At 39.2% G+C, this 27,808-nt stretch overlaps 1 protein-coding gene and 1 long non-coding RNA gene across 10 annotated transcripts in view; one reads left to right on the forward strand and one right to left on the reverse strand.

Annotated features, from left to right (window-relative positions):
* The window catches only part of tnrc6c1 (trinucleotide repeat containing adaptor 6C1), a 201,936-nt gene extending 178,370 nt beyond the window's left edge, over positions 1–23,566 (reverse strand). For all 7 annotated transcript variants that reach the window (XM_060844188.1, XM_060844182.1, XM_060844187.1 and 4 more), the window contains exons 1-2: positions 23,377–23,566; positions 23,039–23,086 (exon numbers count right to left, since the gene is read on the reverse strand). In XM_060844188.1, coding sequence (XP_060700171.1) covers positions 23,039–23,086; positions 23,377–23,381 — 53 coding nt within the window. In that variant the 5' untranslated portion in view covers positions 23,382–23,566. The remainder of the gene's footprint in view (positions 1–23,038; positions 23,087–23,376) is intronic.
* A 222-nt stretch (positions 23,567–23,788) lies between these two features.
* Positions 23,789–27,808, forward strand: part of LOC132827808 (uncharacterized) — a 54,356-nt gene continuing 50,336 nt past the window's right edge. For all 3 annotated transcript variants that reach the window (XR_009646044.1, XR_009646045.1, XR_009646043.1), the window contains exon 1: positions 23,789–23,909. This is a non-coding gene — a long non-coding RNA (uncharacterized LOC132827808). The remainder of the gene's footprint in view (positions 23,910–27,808) is intronic.

Raw genomic sequence — 27,808 nt, forward strand, 5'->3', positions numbered from 1 at the left:
AGACTCAAAATGATTGTCTTAAGGAATTATGTCAATGCAAAATTTCGTAAGTGTAGATAAATGGCCAAAGTACGTCATATAAAGACAATTGTTAAAACAGAGTTAAGAAAGAGGAGGGGAGAATAAAAATCTTGGTCAAAAAAAGAAAGAGCTTCTAAATTAATTTTAAGAATAGACAAAAGTAGTAAGGTTTTACATTGGGACAGTAGATGGCTGTTAACAATGCAGCCAATGCTGGGTTGAAGGAAATGGGGAATGCACAAGAGGTCGAGCAAAGACAAAACTGTGGAAGTACTGAAGTGGGCCAAAGTGGGCTGTAGAGACACAGCCACCAAAATATGAGAACTTACAACTTAAGGCACTTTGTTGACTAGGAATCAAGCACTGGGTGAGAAAAACTTGGTTTCAGGAGAGAATTGTGTCAGTCCCTGACTTATAGATTGCTGCCCTAGTAATAGGGAGCTGTACTATCCAGAAAGCATCCAGTGAGTAATGCACTAAATCTGACTGACTATCAACTAGATCAATAAACTCTCTATATGGGATTCAGAATTGTTTTCCTGAGTCTGGACTAGCAGGAATTAATGAATCAGAATCAGCTTGTCTCATGCTGCAGAAACTAGAGAAATAAAGATGACTAATCCCAAACTGCATACATCTCATATCTAAAAAACACTAAAGGAGGTTGACAAGGATACAGCTAAAGTGCCAATCATAGTTCCCAGTAAAAGCATTGGGAATTAAACCAAGGGAATGGAAGATGACAAATTTAAACACTTACTCAAAATAGTCAGGAAATTATAGTTCAGATCAGAATCAGTTGTTGACAAACTTCTAGTGTCTATAACGTAGAATAAAATTATTTAACTATTGGAAAGATATGAGGATTATCAAGTTGTCAGGTTTGACCATTTAGGTTCTGAGCAAATCGACATCCAACTGATATTGCAAATTCAGATTTCCAGAAGACATCTGATGAGATGCTTATAATGTAAACAAAATGTAGTTTTGGCAAATAGTTACATTTAAATGCCACATTTTAAAAGTCAATTCACACAATTTTTAACAAAAAAAAAGCACCATAGAAATCCAGGTTTGGTAACCCAACAACAATAGATATTTTAAACAAACTGTTCAGACATACTATGACAGGTGAGACTTGAACCCAAGACTTCTCACCCAGTCACTACTACTGCATCACAAGTACCCCTAGAATATTAGTTTGGGGCCTGGATTGCCAATCCACAATGCCACCACCTCCCCCTACACTTGACAAGTGTGTGGATACTTAATTTCCTCTAACTTAGAGAATGGAATTTTACATCGTAGCATACATTTGGGGATGAATAATACCAGAGTTGGTTCACCTAACTGGCTTCAGTTAACAAGTTTGAGTCAAAACAAAGATTCCTAATCCTCAACATTACCTCACACACGCTACTTTGAGGGAATTCTATTCATCGCCAAAACATCAAGGAATGGAACGGGTCTGACTGCAAGATATGCATAAATGTAACTGAAAAACCAAATCAGTAAATGAAAGCTATTTCAATGAGAGCAAAACAAGCAATTCAGTATGTCAGCACAACTGCATACCAATGAGTTCTGAAAATTAACTATATCAGTGATCAGAATCAAAAATTGGAAACCGATTACTCAAATAGCAGTTTTTCCTTTTCAAATGTCTTTCTTTCAGAGGATGAGGACATCACAAGCTTGTTCAGAATTTACTACCCATCCTAATTTCCCTGGAGAAAAGTCGTGAGCAGTGGAAGAGGAGGGTGAGTAGGGCTGTTTGGACAGGACTACCAGGATTTGATAAAGTGACTGCAAAGGGAATGGTGAAAAGTTTCCAATTCAAGATAGCCTGCAGTTTGGAAGGGAGCTTGCAGGTGATGCTTCTATCCATCTACTGTTTTTGCAATTCTGTGTCATAGAGGACACAGGTCAGGTAGTGCTCTCAAAACAACAGTGCATCCTTTAAATCCATAGTTTACAACACTAAGATTAGCTGATTGCAGAATTACTGACAGGTGATCATGCCGTCATTTGCATTCCATTGCCATTCTGCTGCATAACTTCTGCTTCCAGGAGTGCAACGAGAGAAATTACATGCTTTTAAACAGGCTTTATTAGCTTGCTGCATTGTGTTTCAGTCCATCTGAACCAAACTATCATTGCAGGGTAAAATAAGTTTTTTGGTGGCATTGCAAAGGAATATACGAACAGCTGTGAAGCCAGTATATTACAGTACTAGAAACAAAGACGACTATACAGCCATACAAGTGTATATGTAAGAGCAGCTGAGTTAAAACCACACCTCTGCCCATAGACCTCACTTTATCTACAGCTCCTGGTTCTATCTAGGATGAAGAGAAATTACAGGGAACGCTATGACACTTCACATCTGATATCCAATTGTCTCAAAAACAAATCACAACCACAAAAAGGTACCTCCCATAACCCCACACTTGAAAGCAGCCATCAACATTCTGAATGTTCTAGAGCTATAGATCCAGAAGCCAAGTGGAAACGTGACCAGCAGAGTGATGGCATGAGCTACAAGATGAAATAATAATGACAAGTGATAAATCTGGACCATCTAAAAGTAACCAAAGTACAACTTCGATGAGGAATGGGAAAATGAGTTTCTGTACACAACTATAAAAAGGTAATAACTTTTACCATATATGCCACAAAAATAGATCTTTAAATATCAATAAAGTAAAAAGGAGAATTTAGAAAGATGCCATACAATGCACAGTAAACTCAAGGATAGTTTTCCCTTAGCCAGCATGCTTCAAATAAAAAGTTCACATACTAACATCTGTCTCAAAACTCAACAGTCACCTTCTTCTAAACTAGCACCAAAACAGGTAAGGCCTAAACTAGAGCATCATTTCATATATGCCATATTCTGCCAAAACACATCATTCACAAATGGCTAACAATTAAAGAAGCAATCCAATGTGACCACTGACTCTTTATTCAAAGACTTGAAAAGCAAAGAAATAATAACAGTAATCCAGAGCATGTGATTTGGTGTTTCCACAGTAGCAAAATGAGCATAATCATTGTCTGAAGAGGATATTATTCAGTAACTACAGAATTGAATAAGCAGAACTGTGAACTACAGAGAATGGACAGAGACTTAACACATGCAATCAGTGGGATGAATGCATTTAAAATGGGTTTGTGGTCTTCCCAATTTACACAAAACAAAATTTCAGCCTCACTTAGAGTCTGGATACTGAAATAAAATGACAAAGAAAAATGGTTCAACCTAGAAAACATCTGTTACCACTAGAAGACATTAGCACAGGAATTCAACAGGCAATTTCAGAAATTAGATGTGACGTATCAAATTGTTGCATTTGTCTCAAAACCTTCAAGTTGACATTGCTGTGTTGGCTATGAAAACCCCGAGATATTTGATTTACAAAAGCACTGCAGTCAATATGGAGTTAATAGCAATCCAAAATAATATTGAGCTGAAAGTCACATCAAGGGACAGTAATTTTTGGATACTCACTTTTATTATCCTGTGCTTTTCAAGTGAAAGTTTACTTTGGCTTCACATTCCTCTATGAGATAGGTGTTCTCCCAAATAAAGATAATCAGGTCCAAATATCACACTGGCCTGATAGACATTTGATGCTCGTTTGTAAACATTGCAATCTCAAACTATCTGCTTGTGATTTGAAATTTAGGTTGAAACGTGTAGTCATAGGTGTCACACAGTCCAAAAAAATTATATGCTCTTTATGGAAGATCAATATAGCAGAAATATTGATGTTCTGCTGGACACATCCTTGTTGCACTTAAATTCAAAATATGATTGTGTGTTGGAGACCATTGTTGTAGATGGCACATTCTGCCGCCCCTGTGCTGCAGAGAGTGAATTTTGATGAGTTTTGCTAATGCACGGATTTCCAGTTCCAGTTTTGAGTATTGTTGGAGCTGCATTCAGCTAGGGCAAATGGAGAGCCCTCATCACACACCTGACTGATATTTTAAGGTGGCAAACGAGCTTTCAAAGAGTCACAAGAGTTACTCACTGCAGAATTCCTAGCTTCTGATCTGCTTTTGCAGCCACAGTACCTATAGGACTTTCTCAGCTCAGTTTCTAGTCTACTGTATGTTGATAGAGGGGGATTCAGTGATGCTAATGCATTGGATGTCATGGGGAGATGAATCCAACATCTCTTGTTTGAGCCGGTTATTGCCAGTGCTATAAATGTTATTGGTAGTCAGCACAAGCCTGAATGTCTTTCAGGTCTTCCTGCGTATGGATAGAAATGGCTTGTGTTGAAGGAGTCATTAAAAGCACTGAGTATCGTGCAGTGGACATCCCCTTTTTTGACCTCTTGATGGAAGGACAATCATTTATGAAGCAGCTAAATATAACTCCAATCTGGGACAATATACTTAAAAATTACCCCTGTTCTTGCAGTGCAGGGGTAGTGCCCCCACCTCTGTGTAAGGAGGCCTGGATTCAAGTCCTACTGCTCAAGAGGTATATTTTAACAAGTATGAACAGGTTGCTTCAAAATATCTACCCTGAAGCCTTAGGAGCTGTTATAGTACTGTGGTAGCATTTTTACCTCTGGGCCAGGAGACCCAAGTTCAAATCCTACTCTGCCAGAGGTGTGTAATAACATCTCTGAACAACAGGTTGATTAGAAAATATACACCATGAGGTTTTCCTTTTAGTGACGTACCAAGGCTGACTGCCAACAACTACAATTATTTTCCTTTGCCCTCAACTGCCATAAACTTCAGTTTTGCTAGGGATCCTTGATGCCATACTCTATCAAATGCTAAAGTGATATCAAAGCAGTCACTCTTACCTCATAGCTGGAATTTAGCTCCTCTCCATGTTTGAATCAACATTAGGAGCTGAGTGGGTCTTGTGCAGCTACCATTCCTTCTCAACTGCACAACCACAAAGCTGATTGGAAATTCCATGCACATGCCGACCAGCGTGCTAATGCACGGATTTCTAGTTTCAGAAGGTGCTGACAAGCAGAGATCATGGAGATCCACTCAGCAAGTTTAAAAAAAGGAAGATCTTAGGGTGAAACCCAAGCCAGGTGTCAGTAAGCAGGTATTGTTGAGCAAGTGTCCCTCGGTAGCACTTTTGACCCCACCTTCTATCACATTGCTGATGTGCAAGAATGGACTGATGGACAGTAGATGCCAGTGTTCCCATGCTATAGCTTTAGTAGACCAGATGGCTCCGATGCAGTTGGATCAGCAGCATGCCTTCAGTAGTTTTGCCAAATGTTGTCAGGATCTTTACAGCATCCAATACCTTGGGCTGTTCCTTGATATCATATGGAGCAAATCCATTTGCTGAAAACTGACATTTGTGTTGCTGGGGTCCATAGGAGAAGGCAGAGATGAAACATTTGGCACTTCTTGCTGAAGGAGATTACAAATACTTCTTTAACACTGATATGTTGGGCTATCACTCATTGCAGATGGGAATATCTGTTGTGCCTCTTCTTCCTCCAATGAGTCAACACACATTACTTCTGTGGCTAGATGTGGCAAAACTATGGAACTTACGATTTCATCTGCCAGTTTGGCATCTCTCATCTCTGTTGTTTGACATAGAAGTAGCCCTGGTGTTATAGTGTCACAACCTTGACACCTCTTTTTGAGTTATATCTAGTATACCGACCATAATAATCCATTGACAGGGAGATGTGTTAAGCCATGAGGTTACAGATTAAGATCAAATAAATCTGCAGATGGCCACAACATCGCGTGCAAACCCGGTCTCGAGTAACTAGATCTGTTCAAAATCGCTATATTCAGCATACTGGTTGTGCCTCACAATATGGAGACATTACTTTGACCCCATGAGGACAATACAGTAAATACGCCTACCAATACCATCACGGGCATATACATCTGTAATTAGTCGATAATCGAAGACAAAGAACAGCTTTGAATTGACAGCCTATCAGACTCATTTGTGGTTAACAATGTTAAGAACAAACACAATCCTAACAAGTGTTGTGGCTGTATTAAGTCATTTGCACCAGCACAAGGAGCTCATCAATTCAGTTAAACACAGCTTTTGGAGAACTTTGAACTTCGGATTAGACTGAATACACCTTTCACTCAAGGTTTCCCTTGCACTATTGAGATACTCACACTTATGTTGGTTCTGTCATAAGTAATTTAACCTCAAATTCAGACATCTTACCCATAAAAAGTACTTTGCACTGGTACGTAGGGCTCTTACATCTGCTGGATAAAAGTTCTTAAAGAATATTTCACGAAATATGGATAACTCCTGATTACAAAAGATAAACAGAAGAACGGTTACTTTCCTCAAAGTTAGTCTGTATATAATCTGATGATCTTTCCCTTTTCACGTCAATCATCTCAGATACAAATGTACTGCTGTCCATCAATTTTATGTAGTCATTCCTACATAGCCACAACGGTTAAGTTCCAGAGAATCCCCACGAATGATTAAATTCACGAGTGCAGAACTAGCTTAAAAAAAGTTAACATAGTTTAAAAACAGCATTGATAAACAATTTTTGCCCATGGATGTTGATTTCACAGATACAGAATTTATTGCACTAAAAAAGTAACTTGTAACATTATTTAACCATTTACTTGGTCGGACTCAGTTCAACAATGGAACTTTATGTCCCATGTATATCACTATGATGTGAAGCATGAAACTCAAAGGCAACCCCCTGAAACAAAGTTACAAAGCACCATTCAGAAACAAATGGTTTAAAATGTTAACGAACCAGGAATTGATGCAGTTTCCCCAGAGACCGGAAACAATAAACCATAAATTAACTTCCAGGATAATTCAATAAATATCTTAATTCCATTGAACTGGGAAGACCTCAGTCCTACGTCTTCAAGTAGGTGAGGTCTAAAATAGCTCCTTTGTGAAACAAATGGAAAATAATGCTAGAAAAATTCGGCAGATCTGGGAGTGTCTATGGACAACGAAACATGTACAATTAGTCTTCAGAATTGAGGGAGAGTCACATTGGACTCAAAAGTTTAATCTTGTTTGTTTCTCGTTCCATAGATGCTGCTAGACCTGCTGAATTTCTCCAATATTTTCTGTGTTTGTTTCAGAATTCCAGCATCTGCAGTATTTTGCTTCTATTCTTTGTGAATATATGGAAATAAAATAGAACAAGATACTCTGACTTGAGTTTTTGATCGAGGATGATTTTATCCAGACTCATGAGTTTAGAATAGATAGTAATGTCATTTATAAGAGTTTTAAATTGAGCAAGACAACCTGCTGCAGCTCATGCCAGACACGCACCATCTTCTGTCTGAAAACGTTGTCCGTTATGTCCCTTTTAATCTTTCCACACTCACCTTAAACCTATACCCTCAAGTTCTGGACACCCCTAACCCAGGGAAGAGACCTGATCTACATAACCTATCCAAAGACAAATAAAGTTAACCAAATGTTTACATCTCATAATGACATAACTACAGATAAACACTGGGTCTTCAATACAATATTCTTTTATAGGAGCAATTAGTATTACTGCATGTGCAGGAATAAGGACCATACACAAAATTTGTAACCATGGTATATTGAAGATTCACAGCAAGAGCTAGAACGCGTATGTTAAAGGGCTCATATGTCACCAGGAAAGAGACAATCTGGTTGAGAGTTTAGAGTTGGAACAAATATATGATTAGTTAGACTAACGTTATTCAACCAAAGAATCTTTTGTAAGACTCTTGATATCCATTCATCATTTAGGTCATGAATTTGTGAATTTTGATAAATAGAATAATAGTTAAAGAAGTAGGCTATTAAATATGACTGAATATAGCAGAACATCAAACAGATCTGGAGATAATACACAAATGTTTTAAAAATGGAAATACAAGTTACAGAGGCACAAAAGGATAATGGAAAATTTCAAGAACCTTTGTTTTTTATTAAAAAGGGGAATTTATAAAATTGTTTTCTCATGACAAAAAAAAACAGAGCTAGCCTAATTTATCCTTCTCTGAAATGGGAAAAATGAGAAAAGTTGTATCCATTACACAAGGGATGAACAGGATCATGAACATTGAAGACAGGTGTCACCTAGTACAGGTTTTTAAATTTATGAAGTGTTGTGACAGATTAGACAGTGTTTCTATTTGCAGAGAAGAACAATACAAGAGGCAATCAATAAAAGATAGTCACCAGAAAACAAATAGTGAGGTCAGAAGAAACTTGTTTACTAACAGTGATGAAAATGTAGTTATTGTTACCAGAGGAAGCAAATCAAGGAAAATAAACACACACTTATATATAACAGGGGAAGGCCGGTTGAGTGTAAGAAGCAGAAAGGAATAAAGCATTATGCTGCTAAGAATTTGGGGAAATTAGAATTGAGCACAAATGCCAACTTGGATTGAATGGCTTGTTTCTGTGCTGAACATTGAACGTCATTCTAAGAAAGACGCACAGTACTAGAATGTTGCCTTTCACATTCCCTTATAACAATGAAGAAATCAGCACAGAAAACACTAACTATAAAACCAATTTCTATTTTTGTCTTTGACTTACAACACTCACAGTTCTTTCAATTTTTACTTAGAGGTCTGCACGTCTTTCACCAATGAAAAAGGGAGCTACTAAGTTTGAAAAGTGATGATAAAGCCCAATTACGCAAAGTCAGCAACTCCTATGGATGATGCACAGTTTAAAACGGAAATATCTAAAAATATGGAGACAGGGAAGAATTTATTTTCTGAGGATGACTGATGTTTGGATTTCTGTTCTCTAGCAAGCAGTAGAGTTTTGGCCATTCTTCATGGAATATGGGCATCATTGGCTAGGCCAGCATTTGTTGCCCATTTCCAATTGCCCACAAGCTGGTTAAGAATCAACCACACTGCTGTGGATCTAAAGTCACAAATACCAGGACATTGGTAAATTAGATGGGTTTTTACAACAATTGATAGTGGTTGCATGTTGCCGCTAGACTAATCTTTTGTCCAAATTTAAAAAAATTGAATTCAAAATTCCATCAGCATCAATGGTGAGGTTTGAATCTATGTCCAGAGGATGCCTGACAGTTATTGGATTACCAGTCCAGTGATACTACATTGCACCACTGCCTAACTCACAACTGAGTTGGACCTTTGCAGGGCAAGGGAATCAAAGGTTATCAGAGACAGGAAAGAAAGTAGAATTAAATGCTTAATCAAATCAGCTATGATCTTATTGAATCACAGAGATGAGAGGTCAAATGGCTAAGTTCTGCTCTAATTTATGCTCTTGAACATATTTCACGCAGCAAGTGGTAAATATTCCAATTTTATTCCAATTCAGATTTGAATTAGTAATTCCTGTACCCATAATTATTGGGTTTATATATTGAACCCATATTACACTGAAATAAAGCATAACTGAGGTTTTTTCACTTATTACAGGTTCCAGAAAAGCAAAAAGGTGGGTCACAGCTTGAAGAGTTAAACCTGCAATTATCACATAAATAGAGCTAACACTACTGCAGCACAGTAAATAGTAAGCTCATGATCTGCTGGGTATTAGTAACCATTCACAGTAGATAAAAAGGCTCCTGTTTTAGAATACAACTTTTTATTTCAAAATAATATGCCAAGAACGTGACATATCACAGCACAATGAATTAATTACTTTGAACATCACATTTGTTAGATTTACAATAGACACAACACCTCACTGACAGCAATGAAAGGAAACTTGACAACGTTAAGTGAAAGCAATGTTTATATATGCAGTCAGTTACAGTTATTTTAGTCAATGTATTCAGGCATGCAACAACACTTCCGGGGCAGGACTTATACACAGTGGTAAGGGCCTGGGGAGTGTTGCTGAACAAAGACACCTTCATAGTTGCATGAAAGTGTAATCACAGATAGACAAGGTAGTGAAGGCAGTATTTGATATGCTTGCCTTTACTGGTCAGTGCACGGAGTATAGGAGTTGGGAGGTCAGGTTGTGCCATTGGTTAGGCCACATTTGGAATACTGTGTTCAAGTCTGGTCTCCCCATGGTGGGAAAGACATTGTGAAACTTGAAAGAGTACAGAAAACATTTACAAGGATGTTTCCAGGGTTGGAGGGTTTGAACTATAGGCAGAGGCTTAATAGTCTGGGCTAATTTCCCTGGAATGTTGGATGCTAAGGGGTGATCTTATAGAAGTTTACAAAATCATAAGGGGTGTGAATAGAGTGAATAGCCAGGGTATTTTCTCCACAGTAGGGGAGTCCAAACCTAGAGGATTTACGTTTATGGTGAAAGGGGAAAAAGATTTAAAAAGGGACTCAAGGGGTAACTTTTTCACACAGTGTGTGGTGAGTGTATGGAATGATTTGCTACAGGTGGTGGAGGAGACTGGTACAATTATAATATTTAAATAGCATCTGGATGGGTATATGAATAGGAAGGGTTGAGAGAGATATGAACTACGAGACTAGATTAATTTAGGGTATCTGGTCAGCATATGGAGATAGAGGACCAAAGGGTCTATTTCTGAACTGTACAACGTCTATGACTTATTAATGAATATACTGCTATGTAAAGCATTGGTGCAAAGTCAAATTACAAAACTGTTCTGACTGCTGAGGGAGTAGCATGATCAAAAGGATAAAAGGGCAGCCCTGGATCATTTTCTCAGAGTGAATAGAAATGTGTAACAAATGGAGCTTCAAGGCCCACCCAGCTTCTCAGGTCCCCAAAAACAGTTACAAACTGCAGACTAGGTCAACAGCTTCTATTTTTGTACATTCATAATTAAAGCAAAGACTGTCACAATCAGTCAGTCTTAAACTAGAACTCGCACTATTTATGTTCACTACCTTGCTCACCCAATGTTTGTTGACTCAATCACCTCAGTCTTTATATTAAAAAGGTAAAACTTTCAGTCATCTTGCCGTAAACCTTCAAATCCGAAATCCTGTAATTTGAAACAATTTTACATGAAGCACTGAACTGGACTTTTGGTCATCTTTCCTTAACATCAAACTGTGGGATCAAGGAGACCTCGCAAATCTGGAGTTGATAGAGAGTATTCACACTGATTCCTATCAGCTGGAGTCATACCGAACATATAAGCAGATGGCTGAGGCTGTTGGAGGTCAGTCATCTCAGTTATATGGCATTAGTGTAGGAGCTCCTCAGGGTAATGTCCTAGCTGCTTCATCAATGACTCTCCCTCCATCATAAAGTCAAAAGTTGAGATGTTCATTGATGATTGCACAATGTTCAGTAGCATTTGAGACTCTTCAGACACAAAAGCAGTCCTTGTCCAAATGCAGCAAGATCTGGACAAAATCCCAGGTTTCAACTGACAAGTAGCAATTAATTTTAATGCCATACAAAGGCAAGGCTATGACCATCACCAATAAGAGACAATCTAGCCACTGCCTCTGGACATTCAATGGTGTTACCATCACTGAATCACCCACTATCAACATCCTGGGAGTGATCATTGATCAGAAACTCAACTGGACTCACCAAATAAATGCAATGACTACAAGAGCAGGTCAGAAGCTGGGAAGATTGCAATGAGTAACTCACCTCCTACCTCCCAGAAGCCTTTCTACCATCTACAAATCATACTCCCCACTTGTCTAAATGAGGGCAGCCCCAACAACTCAAGCAGCTTGATACCATCCAGGACAAAGCAGCCTGCTTGCATGGCACCGCATCACAGACAGCCTCTCCCTCCACCAACACTCAGGAGCAGCAGTGTGTACCATCTACAAGATGCACTGCAGAAATTCACAAAACTCCTCAGATAGCACCTTCTCAACCCATCACTACTTCCATATAGACAGACACAGGAAGCAGAAATATGGGACCACCACCACCTTCAAGTTCCCCTACAAGACAATCACCATCCTGACTTGGAAATATATTAGCATTTTTTCACCGCTGCTGGGTCAAAATCCTGGAATTCCCTCCCGAAGGGCATTGTAGGTCAACCCACAGCAGAAGGTAGAAGAAGATAGCTCACCACCACCACTTTCTCAAGGGCAACTGGGGACAGGCAATAAATGTTGGCCCACCCAGCAATGCCCTCACTGCACAAAGTAAATAAATTAAATAAGAACCATCTAGAATGACAAACACAACAGATGTAGAAACAGCACCACATGCAAGTTCCACTCCAAGCCACTTAGGATATGGACTTGGAAATATATCACTATTTCTTCAGTTTTGTTAGGTCAAAATCCTGTAATTTCCTCCATAGTGGCACTATCCCTCTATCTACAGCACACTGACCACACTTCAAAAAAGCAGCTCACATTCCCTTCTCAAGGGCAGCAATAAATGCTGGCCTAGCCAATGATGCCCAGGTCCCACGACTAAAACAAAACACTGTTCTAATCCAGCACTAAACTGAAGCAGAGACATTTTGCAATAGTAGAAACAACTGGAGTAAAAGTGAAAAAACATTTTAAATCATAAGGATAGCAAATACTAGGGAAGTATGAAGAAAATGCCTTATGAGGAAAGGATGGATAGATTGGATTTGTTTCCACTGGAGCTTGAGAGAATGAGGGTGATTTAATTGAACTATACAAAATCTGATCAACCTCACATAAGATAGCTTTGGAGAAGATGCTGCTCTTGTGGCTGAGTACAGAACTAGGGTCCACGGTTTAAATTTTTGGCATTGTCCTTTTAGATCTCGAAGGAAGGAATTCTGTTCTCAGTGTGCAACCTTGGAATTCTGTACCTCAGAAGGCAGGCCCACTGAATATTTTTAATTTGGACACAGGTAAGATTCTTGTTAGGGAAAGCAATTAAAGGTTATCAGAAACAGATCAACCATAGTCTCACTGAATGGTGGAACAGCTCAGCAGGACAAAGGACCTACTTCTGCTCAGAATTCAATTGCTCATATGAATAAACATAGGTATCAGAGGCCTGTCAGCCATTGTGTCTGATTGATGGATGCATTAAAAAAAAAGCTCTGTAGACTTTCATAAAATAAGTGCAGATTTGGGTACAGTTGAAATGAAATGAGTGCCTTGCCTCAACCAGCAATCCAGGCAGCAAATTACACATGCCCACCACTTTTCAGGCGAAAATGTTTCTCTTATGTCCCCTCAGCTACATCTGTGCCCCTTTGTAATTGATCTCCTTATCTAGGGAAACAGGTCGTATCCACTATATCCAAACCCCTCATAACTTCATAATTTTACTCCCCATTAATAAATCACATATTCCCTTCCAATAAATGTAACTTGCACAACATAGGTCAATTAACTTTTGGAATTTTCTTCCCCAAACAGCAGTAGAGGTTGAAGTCATTAATTGAATATATTGCAGGTTAAGCTAGAAAAACTTTTGGTCCACAAGAGATGAGTGTGTCATGGGCAATTGGTACAGTCAGGAAAGTGGATCTGTCATGATCTTAATGATAGAACAGTCTTAAGTTGCTGATTGATCTTGTGCTGTTCCTATTTCTTAAAACCTTATGATCTCACATCCTTAACGTTTACCAAAATGCAGATTTTTTATTGAAACATGAAATCCCATTAATACCAACAATATAGCTAATATGCCTATTATGATATTATTACTTTAGAATGAACATTGGCCAAGTAACCAGGAGAACTTCTTGCTCATCTTCAAAATGTTGTCATGAGACCTCTTACATCCTCTTGAATTGGGAGTTTGGGAAGGTTCATACAAAAGCTGCACATTAATACTGCAATAATGAATGCCCTATAACTCAGTTGTTCATATCAAGAACAAAATAAAACTGGCATTCAGTAGAGTGCATCCCTCCGTCTGGCTGTGTTAACTCAATATTACATAGCACTTCTTGAGGCTTTTCCCTACTTACTAGATGCCCTCTAACTACAAAGCTGAAAAAATAAAATTAGTTTATGGAAAACTACAATTTCACTAAGGAAGCTTCAAGGCAATCCACATCCAACAATCTGCTCTGAAAACTCTCTTCACATTTTGACAGGTGCAACAAATCACATATAGCAGCTCAGACGTTCCATAACGTTTCAGATAAAACCATCCATAATATTGTGAAGATTAAACTTGCTTTTTTTGCCTCCGAATGTTAGCAGATCCTTTAATAAAAACAATTTCAGTACCCAGATCTTTGCCAATCAGTTTTTCCTTGGGCAATACCCGGTGTTGAAAATGTGTTGCTGGAAAAGCGCAGCAGGTTAGGCAGCATCCAAGGAGCAGGAGAATCGACATTTCGGGCATGAGCCCTTCTTCAGGAATGAGGAGAGTGTGCCAAGCAGGCTAAGATAAAAGGTAGGGAGGAGGGACTTCGGGGGAGGGGTGTTGGAAGTGCGATAGGTGGAAGGAGGTTAAGGTGAAGGTGATAGGCCGGAGCGGGGGTGGGGGCGGAGAGGTCAGGAAGAAGATTGCAGGTTAGGAAGGTGGTGCTGAGTTTGAGGGTTGGGACTGAGACAAGGTGGGGGGAGGGGAAATGAGGAAACTGGAGAAATCTGAGTTCATCCCTTGTGGTTGGAGGGTTCCTAGGTGGAAGATGAGGAGGAGTCCAAGGACCTGCATGTCCTTGGTGGAGTGGGAGGGGGAGTTGAAGTGTTGAGCCAGGTGGTTGGGTTGGTTGATCCGGGTGTCCCGAAGGTGTTCCCTGAAACGTTCCGCAAGTAGGCGGCCTGTCTCCCCAATATAGAAGAGGCCACATCGGGTGCAGCGGATGCAGTAAATGATGTGTGTGGAGGTGCAGGTGAATTTGTGGCAGATATGGAAGGAACCCTTTTGGGGGGGGGGGGGGAGAAGGTGTGGCCGCAAGTTTTGCATTTCTTGCGGTTACAGGGGAAGGTACCGACAGTGGAGATTGGGTTGGTGGGGGGTGTGGACCTGATGAAGAAGTCACGGAGGGAGTGGTCTTTTCGGAACGCTGATAGGGGAGGGGAGGGAAATGTATCCCTGGTGGTGGGGTCCGTTTGGAGGTGGCGGAAATGACGACGGATGATATGATGTATATGGAGGTTGGTGGGGTGGTAGGTGAGGACCAGTGGGGTTCTGTCCTGGTGGCGACTGGAGGGGTGGTGCTCAAGGGCGGAGGAGCGGGAAGTGGAGGAGATGCGGTAGAGAGCATCGTCGATCACGTCTGGGGGAAATTGTGGTCTTTGAAGAAGGAGGCAATTTGGTTTGCACGGTATTGGAACTAGTCTTCCTGGGAGCAGATGCGGCGGAGACGAAGGAATTGGGAATATGGGATAGCGTTTTTACAGGGGGCAGGGTGGGAGGAGGTGTAGTCTAGGTAGCTGTGGGAGTCAGTCGGTTTATAGTAGATGTCCGTGTTGATTCGGTCGCCCGAGATAGAAATGGAAAGGTCTAGGAAGGGGAGGGAGGAGTCTGAGATGGTCCAGGTAAATTTGAGGTTGGGGTGGAAAGTGTCAGTAAAGTGGATGAGCTGTTCAACCTCCTCGTGGGAGTACGAGGCAGCACTGATACAGTCATCGATGTAGTGGAGGAAAAGTTGGGGGGGTGGTGCCAGTGTAGCTGCGGAAGATGGACTGTTCCACATATCCTACGAAGAGGCAGGCATAGCTGGGGCCCAGGCGGGTGCCCATGGCAACTCCTTTGGTTTGGAGGAAGTGGGAGGATTGGGAAGAGAAGTTGTTCAGAGTGAGGACCAGTTCAATCAGTCGAAGGAGGGTGTCAGTGGAAGGGTACTGGTTGGTAACGCGGGAAAGAAAGAAGCGGAGGGCTTTGAGTCCTTCGTGATGGGGGATGGAGATGTACAGGGACTGGATGTCCATGGTGAAGATAAGGCATTGGGGACTGGGTAAGCGAAAATCATGGAGGTGGTGTGTATCAATATTCATAGAATTTTCTCCATTTAAGATACACTGTTTACTGATTAACAAAACAGAATAAAAACATTTACTCACAACATGTTTTGTAACCAAGATAATTATTTTCCATTCATCACCGCAGTCTGCTACATGATAATAATACACTAGCTGTGTAGAAATGGTCACAACTGGTAAATAACCTGATTAAAACAAATTCACTGTTATGACTTAGCTGTGGGATATCTGCTAAACAAGTTAGCAAGTGTTATAAGTAACTAAAATTAAAAACTGGTGAAACCAAAATTACATTACACTGTAAAGAATTTTGTTAAGTCAATGCCCTAATTGTTGCAACAATTAATTACATTTGTAAACAGTTCTCAAAATGGATAGATTTTGCACTGTAAAGTTGTAGTTAATTAAAGTGACAAGTATAATGTATCAAGTTAATAACATGCAACTATGATAAACATGGTAACTGACAGGATGCTTAATTATGTGTAGGGCTCCCCAAGTATAAAAGACAGCACCCCAATTCTTTAGTCTATTAAAGAAAAAGGAAAATTAAAGAAACAAAAAAGGTTAAAGACATTTGCAGGTTGTAACAAAGATTATCACAGTATTATCAACAACAAAAAAATTAATATGGTGAACACACTGGACTCAATTTAAATAAAACAGGACTGAACCAAATAATTCACATGATCTTTTGAAAAAAAAACAGATTTATATGCTGCATTAAAAAAAAGTTAAAAGATCATAATCGACACACAGAAAAACAACTACTTATTTTTGGTGAGAGCTTCGTTGGCAATAGGATTAGCCTGCATTACAACAATGGTAACTGTATGTTGATGTTACAAGCAAGTTCAAAGTAGCCATTAGGTCAACTACCACTCTTCCTTCATGCCAATTCAGAGTTTCCGGCTCAGACCATTCCAAGAGTGTGTAATGACATATTTCCATCAACCTAGGGTTGGGGGGGGACTATACCACCAGCATAGTGTCAAGATATTTCGGTTTTCTATGGTTTGTCTGTTGGCTTAATCAATTCCAAAGAAGCAAAAACATACTTCACAACTACACTTTCATTTGAATAGTGATATGCTTCAGGCAAGGATCCCAAAATGTCACCAATTCACCAAAGGTCCCCAATCCAGGAAACTTGAAAATCAATTAAATGGAATATAAACTATAGACTTCAGAATAGTCATTTAGACCTAGACCTATTTCTGCATATCCACAGAATAAAACATAACCAAACTCTTCTTCCACTCCTCCCAAACAATGGTGAAAGGTCCTCACAAACTTTGAACAGAAGGTATCACCTGCAATTGTGTGTTGGTGAAATTAGTTCACAAGTGTGAGCCAATCACAACTCCCCAGCATCAATTTCATCTATCATTACTGTTCTCCATTAGACTGATTAAGTTACAAACACATTGCTGGAGGGTGACTCTAGGACTCTATATAGCTCTATGTAAATTCCTATAGGATCATAGAGATGTACAGCACGGGAACAGACAATTCGAACCAACCTGTCCATGCCGACCAGATATCCCAACCCAATCTAGTCCCACTTGCCAGCACCTGGCCCATATCCCTAAAAAACCCTTTTCTATTCATATACCCATCCAAATGCCTTTTAAATGTTGCAATTGTACCAGCCTCCATCACATCCTCTGGCAGCTTATTCCATACATATACCACCCTCTGCGTGAAAAGGTTGCCCCTTAGGTTTCTTTTATATCTTTCCCCTCACCCTAAACCTATGCCCTCTAGTTCTGGACTCCCCGACCCCAGGGAAAAGACTTTTTGTCTATTTATCCTATCCATGCTCCTCATAATTTTGTAAATCTCTATAAAGTCACCCCTCAGCCTCCGATGCTCCAGGGAAAACAGCCCCAGCCTGTTCAGCCTCTCCCTATAGCTCAAATCCTCCAACCCTGCCAACATCCTTGTAAATCTTTTCTGAACTCTTTCAAGTTTCACAACATCTTTCTGATAGGAAAGGGTCCAGAATTGCACGCAATATTCCAACAGTGGCCTAACCAATGTCCTGTACAGCTGTAACATGATCTCCCAACTCCTGTACTCAATACTCTGACCAATAAAGGAATGCATACCAAACGCCTTCTTCACTATCTTATCAACCTGCAACTCCACTTTCAAGGAGCTATGAACCTGCACTCCCAGGTCTCTTTGTTCAGCAACACTCCCTAGGACCTTACCATTAAGTGCATAAGTCCTGCTAAAATTTGCTTTCCCAAAATGCAGCACCTCGCATTTATCTGAATTAAACTCCATCTGCCACTTCTCAGCCCATTGGCCCATCTGGTCCAGATCCTGTTGTAATCTGAGGAAACCCTCTTCGCTGTCCACTACACCTCCAATTTTGGTTTCATCTGCAAACTTACTAACTATACCTCTTATGCTCGCATCCAAATAATTTACGTAAATGACAAAAAGTAGAGGACCCAGCACCGATCCTTGTGGCACGCCACTGCTCACAGGCCTCCAGTCTGAAAAACAATCCTCCACCACTACCCTCTGTCTTCTACCTTTGAGCTAGTTCTGTACCCAAATGGCTGGTTCTCCCTTTATTCCATGAGATCTAACCTTGCTAATCAGTCTCCCATGGGGAACCTTGTCAAACGCCTTACTAAAGTCCATATATTGCTCTGCTCTCATCAATCTGCTTTGTTACTTCTTCAAAACACTCAATTAAGTTTGTGAGACATGATTTCCCATGCACAAAGCCATGTTGACTATCCCGAATCAGTCCTTGCCTTTCCAAATACATGTACATCCTGTCCCTCAGGATTCCCTCCAACAACTTGCCCACCACTGAGGTCAGGCTCACCGGTCTATAGTTCCCTGACTTGTCTTTACTGCCCTTCTTAAACAGTGGCACCACGTTTGCCAACCTCCAGTCTTCCGGCACCTACCTGTGACTATTGATGATACAAATATCTCAGCAAGAGGTCCAGCAATCACTTCTCTAGCTTCCCACAGTTCTCAGGTACACCTGATCAGGTCCTGGGGATTTATTCACCGTTAACCATTTGAAGACATCCAGCAATTCCTCCTTTGTAATCTGGACATTTTGCAAGATGTCACCATCTATTTCCCTACAATCTATATCTTCCATATCCTTTTCCACAGTAAATACTGATGCAAAATATTCATTTAGTATCTCCACCATTTTCTGTGGCTCCACACAAAGGCCGCCTTGCTGATCTTGGAGGGGGCCTATTTTCTCCCTAGTTACTCCTTTGTCCTTAATGTATTTGTAAAACCCCTTTGGATTCTCCTTAATTCTATTTGCCAAAGCTATCTCATGTCCCCTTTTTACCCTCCTGATTTCCCTCTTAAGTATACTCCTACTTCGTTTATACTCTAAGGATTCACTCGATCTATCCTGTCTTTACCTGACATATGATTCCTTCTTTTTCTTAACCAAATCCTCAACTTCTTTAGTCTTCCAGCATTCCCTATACCTACCAGCCTTTCCTTTCACCCTGACAGGAATATACTTTCTCTGGATTCTTGTACTCTCATTTCTGAAGGCTTCCCATTTTCCAGCCGTCCTTTACAAGCGAACATCTGCCTCCAATCAGCTTTTGAAAGTACTTGCCTAATACCATCAAAATTGGCCTTTCAACAATTTAGAACTTCAACTTTTAGATCTGGTCTATCCTTTTCCATCATGATTTTAAAGGTCAATTAAATTTTTAATGTCTTAAGGTTTTATTCAAATTGTGTATTACTTCTGCTCAGCCACAGTTGTATAGCATCAGACTGGTCCTTTTAGTTCCACAGAATATTTGTAATTATTGTACTGCACTCTTTATTATTCACCTTTAGACAGTTATGTTATTGAATGCATGTAGAAGTTTTATTTGTTGAAACAAGAATTCAAAATATAATTCTGGCTGAACAGAAGTAATTCAAAATATTCAAAAGATCTTTAGACAGCACCTTCTAAACCCACAACCACTTTGATCCTGAGGGACAAGGGCAGCAGATACACCACCATCTGCAAGTTTTCCCCCAAGCCACTCATCACCGACTTGGGTCAAAATCTTGGAGTTTCCTCACAAATGGTATTGTGGAATACTTGCAGCATAAGAAATGCAATTCAAAAAGGCACCTTCTCAAGGGCAACCAGAGACAGGCAATAAATACTGGCCAGCCAGCAGTGCCCACGTCTCACTAGTGGATTAATACATAAAAGAATTTTGCTTCTGGAATCCATGTAGTTAACCAGAAAGTATTGAAATTCTACTTCAGCGTTTCCATTGCACTTTATTCAACATTTGATTTTCAAAACTAATCGATGATTTCCTGTCCAGGCCTGACATCTATTATAGACATTAGTGTAAAATTAATTTTATTCAAGTCAGATTAGGACGTCACCTTAGCAACTACCATCAATTAATTTTTGAACACAGGAGGAACTTCTTGGCATTGGAAGCAGTATAGCAAGGCTCTTCTAAGTTGAAGGAGCAAATTACTGCAGATGCTGGAATCTGAACTGAAACAAAAAAATACTACAGATCAGTGGGTCAGGCAGCATCCATGAAGAGAAAGCAAGCTAATGTTTCGAGTCTACATGATTCCTCATCAGAACTGATGGGTTATGAAGAACAAGCAGAAAAGTGTAACTAATAAGGCAAAGATTAGAGGAGCCACGAATGGCAGAGGAGACTTTTTTTTGGGGGGGGGGGGGATGTAAATGGTCTACTCCTGTTCTTATTTCTTTTGAACCAAGATTAAAATTTAAGCCAGTCAATGGAAAGTAAGTGGGGATTTTATTACTAAATTTCCATTTGCTCCCAAATACATAATACCAATATAGGTAAAATTTGTAAAATGACAGGAACAGTACTTGTAAACATAGCAACAAAACAGTTGCAATGCAGAAACACTTAAAAACAAAATGTACCGCATAAAGGCTGTGATCTGCAAAGGCTAATCTTCAGCAAAAGATCACCAATGATCCAGATGTCACGAGAGAGGAATTATTTTTGATAAGTGATGTTGTTGTTAAAAACAACACTAACGGGAGAGACAACCGTTATATTTTTAGCTACCAGCTCCATCACAGTTTTAACATGAAATGTGCATGTGTGGCCCAACTCAACATAATTTTATATCAAAATGGAAACAAAGTGCAGAAATGCCCAAAAGGTCTAGTACCATCTGTGGAGAGAGAAACAGAGTTAAAATTTTAAAATCAATGACCTTTTTTCAGAAATTCCTTTAGCGTTCCGAATAAAAGTAATTGATCTGAAATATGAATTATTTCTCTCTCCAGGGATTCTGTGAATATTTCCATGTTTTCTGCGCGTGCAGATTTACAGCAGCCACAGTATGTTTTCATTTGGGGGAAAAAAGGTACCTTGCTTTTTACATATTGACTCCTTGTTAGGTTACTATTATATAGCAACCATTTACTGTCCTGGATCTCATCCAACTGCTTGGTCATATCCAAACCTCAAAATAGTTTTTCAACACTATTTCTAATCAGATCTTCTGATAATTCTAATCATCAAATCCTCACCTGTACGTGAGACGAACCAAGCAACCTGGCCAAATTTTCTTAGTTTAACCCAAGTGAAAGACACTTTGTAATAAACCAACCCAAGAAATCAATTTACTCAGTACATTAATTAGTTTTGAAGTTGAATACTCCAAATCTTTAAAGTTGCCCTGTTCACTGATCCATTAGGGAAACATTTTGCATTATTTCTCCATACAAATCCTTGAACACAAACCGTTTTACAGCACATCCAATTTTTTTTAAATAACTTTAGATTTTACATGAAGTGTGACAAGTTTGCTCTGTTTCTTCTGAGCACTATGCAATATATTGTTTAATAACAAACGTTACACCTCTAGGTAGGAAACAGCCAATAATTTTCTTAAATCTAATTATATTTTTGTAAGCAAGTTTTGAGAAGATTTGTAGCTCAGGGTGAGGTTCTAGATGTAGGTTTGCTTCTTCCAGCTCAGCGAGGAAACCCACATCCATATTTTTGTAAAAATGTTTGATTACAGGAAATAATTAGTTTATTTGGATTTTTGGAAAATTATACAAAAACATAAGTACATTATGTAACCTTCTAAAAAATTATGAAAAGTGTGTATACTTGATGGTAAATTGCAGAACGCTAGAATGCATTAATTTCCTGAACACTTCACAAAACAGGGCAATACCTATGACGTTTGTAAAAATGATTGGTGCCAAATACATATTGACATAATTTGCTGCAAAGGTTAAAAAATAGATTTTTTTTAATGCACACAAAGAAAACTCCAATACGGATACTTATATTACACAAAACAAAATCTTCCTGGGATACCTACAAACTATAGACATGCCCTACCCACGTTATATTGACTCTTTTTTTGTACTTGTAATTCGATGCTCCACATATTACCATAACAAGGCAGCGTTTCAAATACTTAAAATCTTTCGATTCTCAAATGAATCGAATTCCGCTGCATGTTTTAAAAATTATCTAGGTTTGTATTCCTGGAGGAGAACATTTCAGACTAAGAAAAAGCCTCCACACCGCAGCTGTTGTCAAAAGGTACATTCCACGTCTAAAGAGATCTGGATGATAAGGTACAGTATAAGAACTGTGCGCAGAGGGAGACAGACAACGTAGGCAACGGTCCAAAAATGCCAGCGCTTTGACGATACAACAGAAGCCAGTCAACACCACGCAAAAGAACAGAAGTGTTCCTTAACGACCATGACTGCACAGAACTTTCAGTAAATTACATTGTGTAGTAAAAAGTAGAATGTATTCCCAATGTCAAACAAGTACTGCAGAAATGTCCTACTTCACGTTGCAGTGGTTTTACCATTTGCGAAAAAGCTACGACATCTCTTTGCGATAGTGCTGTCGTATTTCCAACTTGCACAGCGATCGAAACACGTTTTATTCAGTCAGTCGATTTCAAACCCCGCTGCACCAGCTGAGCCAGTTTTATAAACGAAGAACGTTACATTTCAACCTTCACTCCTCTTTCCATTTCACTGGCTATTGGAAAACCAGTGCACAACCTTTTGCTATTTCATGATCCCTACATTGACAGCTCCTCAAAAGAGAAACAAATCTACAATTCAATCTATCTCTTAACATTTAAGCCCGCGTAGAAGACAGAACTCGACGTTACAAAATCAAAAAAAAAGCAACACTCAAATCATCCGTCTTACCTTTTAATTTCTTCCTGAGGCTCTTTGGCAGCTTTAAACTCGGGGTCTCTGAAAGCGTTGGGGGGCGGGAGAGGGAGAGATAGGAGGAAAATAAAAGCCTTTTTGTAAAAAGACTCATAAATTTGGCAGATCTGAAAACATGCACGGGGGCTGACAGCTGCAGTCAGGATCGCTCAGGCGATCGACGGGAGCGGGGGCTATTTGTACATAAACACACGGGGAAAGGAAGAAGCAGCTAGCAGCGCCGCCCGCCCAGTCTCTTCCCCCAACCCAGCAGCAGCCTCTAGACGGCACAACACATACACAGACACCCCTAGCAACAGCCGACAGGTACAAACCTCATCAATTTAAAGTGCAAATAGAAGGTGGGGGGAGGAAATATCCAACAGTAGACAAAACAACGTCAGAGTGGGGTGGTCGGAGAGGGGAGGGGGCTGGAGAAAGGGAAAAGTTGAGCTCGTCGCTCTCGCCGTCAGTTAATTATCAGTAACGGTGCTGCTACTGCAGCCATTTTGTTGTAACTGACAAGAGAAGGGTAATCGTGCTAAGGAAACGACCTCTGACCCTGTCTGGCTGACACGTGATCACAACGAACACTTTCTCCCGCCCCCCCACCCAAGCTCGCACCCAACCGTCCCGCCTCTTCGGGTTACCACGACAACCACAGCGACCTGTCACTCACTTCGGCTGCCAGAACGTCACGTGACCGCCGCGGAGACCGCAAACTTTTTTTTATTTTTGTTGGGGGTTGGGGAGGGTGAAAGGGTTTTATTTTGTGTGTTTGGGCCGGGGATTCAGACCTGCTCGTCAGACTTTCCTGCTGTTCCTGAACCCGCCAAAACAGGGAAGGGAGAAATAAAACAGCCAACAGGTAAACACCCGGGGACGGGAAAGGGAATTGATGGTAATAATAATACTGATGATGCCATATAACTTCCAAAAACAGATAGGGCCCGCCTCGGCTATCAGTCTATTTGTCAAATTCAACCAATCGGGTGAACGCGCTCACGGCACGTGATCCCTTCTCCGCTGGTTGCCCTGGTAACCAGTCTGTCCCCAATCATCTCGAAAAGTCATCACAAACAAGCCTGTCCTCAACATATACAAACGACCCGGTAATTGTCAATTGTACACGATCTGATACAGCTCGACTTCATCTACTTAATAGGTGCAGAGCTTATCTAATTTGACCCAGTGAAATAACCCAATCAAAATCAAATATATTAAAGCTGAATTGGCACGCCACTGTGCAGCAGCAGGAGTGAATATTCAGAAATACAGCCTCTGCTCCATTCCACTCTGGTCAGACCACTTGATAGCTTGCATTTAGAAAATTGATAGTGTCTTTCTTTCAAAAACAATAAAGTAGAAAAACTTTTATCTTTGAGTCAGGTTGTCTTTGTTGATTTTTTTTTCTAATGTGACAATCATAGTAAAAGCCTTTGTGATCAAAGTGCCAGCAGACAAAATAGGATTTCTTGAGCCAAATATTTCAGGGACGTGTGCAATAAAAACTCAATAGTAATAATTATAGTTCTTTGAATTTCAAAAGAATATGAATGTCAATTTTTTTAAAAAATAATGTTTTAAATTGAACCTACTATCCTGATCTTCAGCCACCCCTTCATTTCCTGTTTAGAAGGCATTCATTCTATTAGTAACTATGGTTTTGTAGGTCCAAATCCTATTCCAACATATTTACTGGGCGGCACGGTGGCTTGGTGGTTAGCACTGCTGCCTCACAGCTCCAGGGACTCCGATTTGATTCCAGCCTCGAGCGACTGCAAACTCCACACAGGCACAGTCTCCTCGTATCTGCGTGGGTTTTCTCCCACAATCTAAAGATGTGTAGATTAGGTGAATTGGCCATGCTAAATTGCCCATAGTGTTCAGGGATATGTAAGGTAGATGCATTAGTCAGGTGTAAATGTAGAATAATAGGGTAGGGGAATGAGTCTGGGTGGGTACTCTTCAGAGGGTCGGTGTCGACTTGTCGAGCTGAAGGGCCTGATTCCACACTGTAGGCATTCTATGATATCACACAAATGATCATTATACATATAAGCCTAAGCAGTCAATGTAAGACAATTGCAGGAACAGTCACAGCAAAGCTCCTGAGTAAAACTGTACCTGTTTTGCAGCCAAGATTGATTGATGGATGGCAATCAGGTAAGAAAATCCAAGTCCTTCACCCAAAAATAAACAAAGTAGTTTCGGCACCCTGGTTAGAGTCATGTAGCTAAATACATATTGGTGATTTAGGATCTTTCTACTTTGTATGGTTCAACCATTCACAAAGTAAATGCATTGTGCCATTATACAGCCTTCATTAAAACATTTGAAAATGATGGTTTTTGTTTCACCCATATCATGACTTATTCCCTAACAGAGCACAAAACATCCAAGGCTGAAATAGCTGCTGAAAGGTGTGTGAAAAAAGTCTAAGATTATTCTGCAATTTTTTTCTCTTTCTCGCAATCCCTCACCATGAAACATAACCACACAATGTGAGAGTCACAGATGTGAACTGATTAATTTGATTTACACTGTTCCATTAGGGGAGCAAGCAACCTTCTCATTGACTTTGGAATGAAGTTCCCTATAGCAGGGGATACTTTTAAAGTATGTCAATTAGTCACCATTGATTTACACAAGAGTTTGTAAAGTACTTGAGAAATATTTTACAATTTTTTTTCCTGCTGAGATTTATTATACTCATTGTAAAATCTCAATGGGTAACTATTTGTTTTAAAGTCTTTTGAACAGTGTGTAAGTGGACAACACTAAGATCAATGCTGGTGTGTGGGCACAATCCCAGAGAATCCCCTTGACGAATGTCAGTGAAGTCCATCTGTTTCATCACTTCTTGACTGAAATGTCACTCAATGGTATAAAGAGGAGACCTACTGTCATTCAAAACTAAAACCTTTACATATAATATGCAGTATATTTGTAGAAGTTGTTTACATTTTCATTGCACTAAAAGATACCTTATAATCTTTATAGCCGTAAATTTAATTGTTAAAAGTATTTCATGACTTTTAATGCTTTTTTAAAATTATGAAACAGTTTTTGAAAATTCGTCTTCCCCAAACTTAAAAATATATTTAATAATAAAGCAGTTCTTTTATTTTAAGTTTAAGTAATTGACATTCCAAAGATGAACATGCAATATACACAAAAATAGCTTAAAAATGTTTTATGAACTAATTTTACTGATAATATACATTAAAAAGAGAAGTCATTTATTTACAGATAGAATTGCATTCCCGTAGAGCCACTATCAGCATTATGAATGCTACCATGGCATCAATGCACTTTATCGAAGAATGCAAATTTCAGAATCTAGATGATATTCTTTGAGAAACTCTGTAGATTCCACTTATTGCTGATACAACTTACTATTAATTAAAGTTAAAGATGATTGAAAATATTGTTCGTGGATAAGTTCATTCAGAAAAAGACAATAAAACAAATAGATTTCCAAAAAAAATCAAATTTACAAATTCAATTAAAGATTCAATTTTTTAATTACTGTTTCAATATAATGTTAAAAGTTTTTGATCTGCACACACATGTTGTTTACTAAAATGCAAGATATCACAATATTTGTATTAGCTGAGTTATAATCATTCAGCTTTTACAAGAGAGAATTAAATGTTTTTTGGAAGATACCCAAAAAGGGAGCAACTAAAAAGGCAATAATTTAAATGATCTTCTAAATTGCTGTTTTGAATATGGCAAAGAACAGCAAACCTGATATCAAACTCTTAGGGCATTTTTAAAATGAGCTGCTGCACTGACATGGTAATATGTGGCATTTCTATTCAGTTAAACTGTTCCATAGAGTTTTAATTCCCACACAGAAAACCTATGAATTTTGTTCACAAAATTATTGGAAAGATTACAATTAATTACTTCTTCTCAGTGAAGAAGGGAAAGGTGGAGTTTGACTGTTAGGTGTTTAAAGATTGGCACCGGTATTCACTTAGTGGCAAGCTGCATGTCTTCTTCATCAGAATAATACAAAACACATTAAAACCTAAAAAAGGGTGAGTTTAAAAAATTAACAATGGGAAAATTACAAGTAAAAGTCCACAATGGAATTCATCTGCATTATTAGAAAGGCAAACTCATAATTATCATAATTCATTATCAGTAGCAACAGATATCAAAAAGTATAAAACGTGTTCTTGTTCCAAATTGTTTTTGAACAATTGAAATAAAATGTGATTGAAAGGTGCAACCCAAAGGGATAAGAATACATACTTAAAATAAATTAGAAGTTACTATCTACCAAATTTTCAGTGTTTTGTTGGGACTTAAAAATCTCATATCAATATCTATAATTTTTTATCTAAAGAGAGTGAACTAGAGAAAAATCATCTGATTTGAAAATAATTTTCCATTATATTCTGATATATCACCAATTAACACTAGTGATTGAACTTATATATCAGTTTCAACAAATTAAAGCAAAGGAATCTTGAGTTCTGTGGCCAAGTGAGGTTAGATTATATCTGGTTTCATATAATATTTCTAAATTAGACAAATGTGTAGCTTTTCTGAGCTAGATATTGTTTGTTGTGTTCAATTGTACTGGGTGAATGCATTAGCTGAGCTGATTTATAATTCTTCCAAGGGCACTGCAGGGATTCCACAGAGATCAACACATTCATAAATAGAAAACAACTGTCTAGCAGAAATAAGAGGTGGCATCTAGCAATGCCAATGCAGTGTAGACAAGCTGGTTACTGCCAGTTTGATAAG

This window comes from Hemiscyllium ocellatum, chromosome 25 (genome assembly GCF_020745735.1).
Source record: "Hemiscyllium ocellatum isolate sHemOce1 chromosome 25, sHemOce1.pat.X.cur, whole genome shotgun sequence".
Taxonomy (NCBI): Eukaryota; Metazoa; Chordata; class Chondrichthyes; order Orectolobiformes; family Hemiscylliidae; genus Hemiscyllium; species Hemiscyllium ocellatum.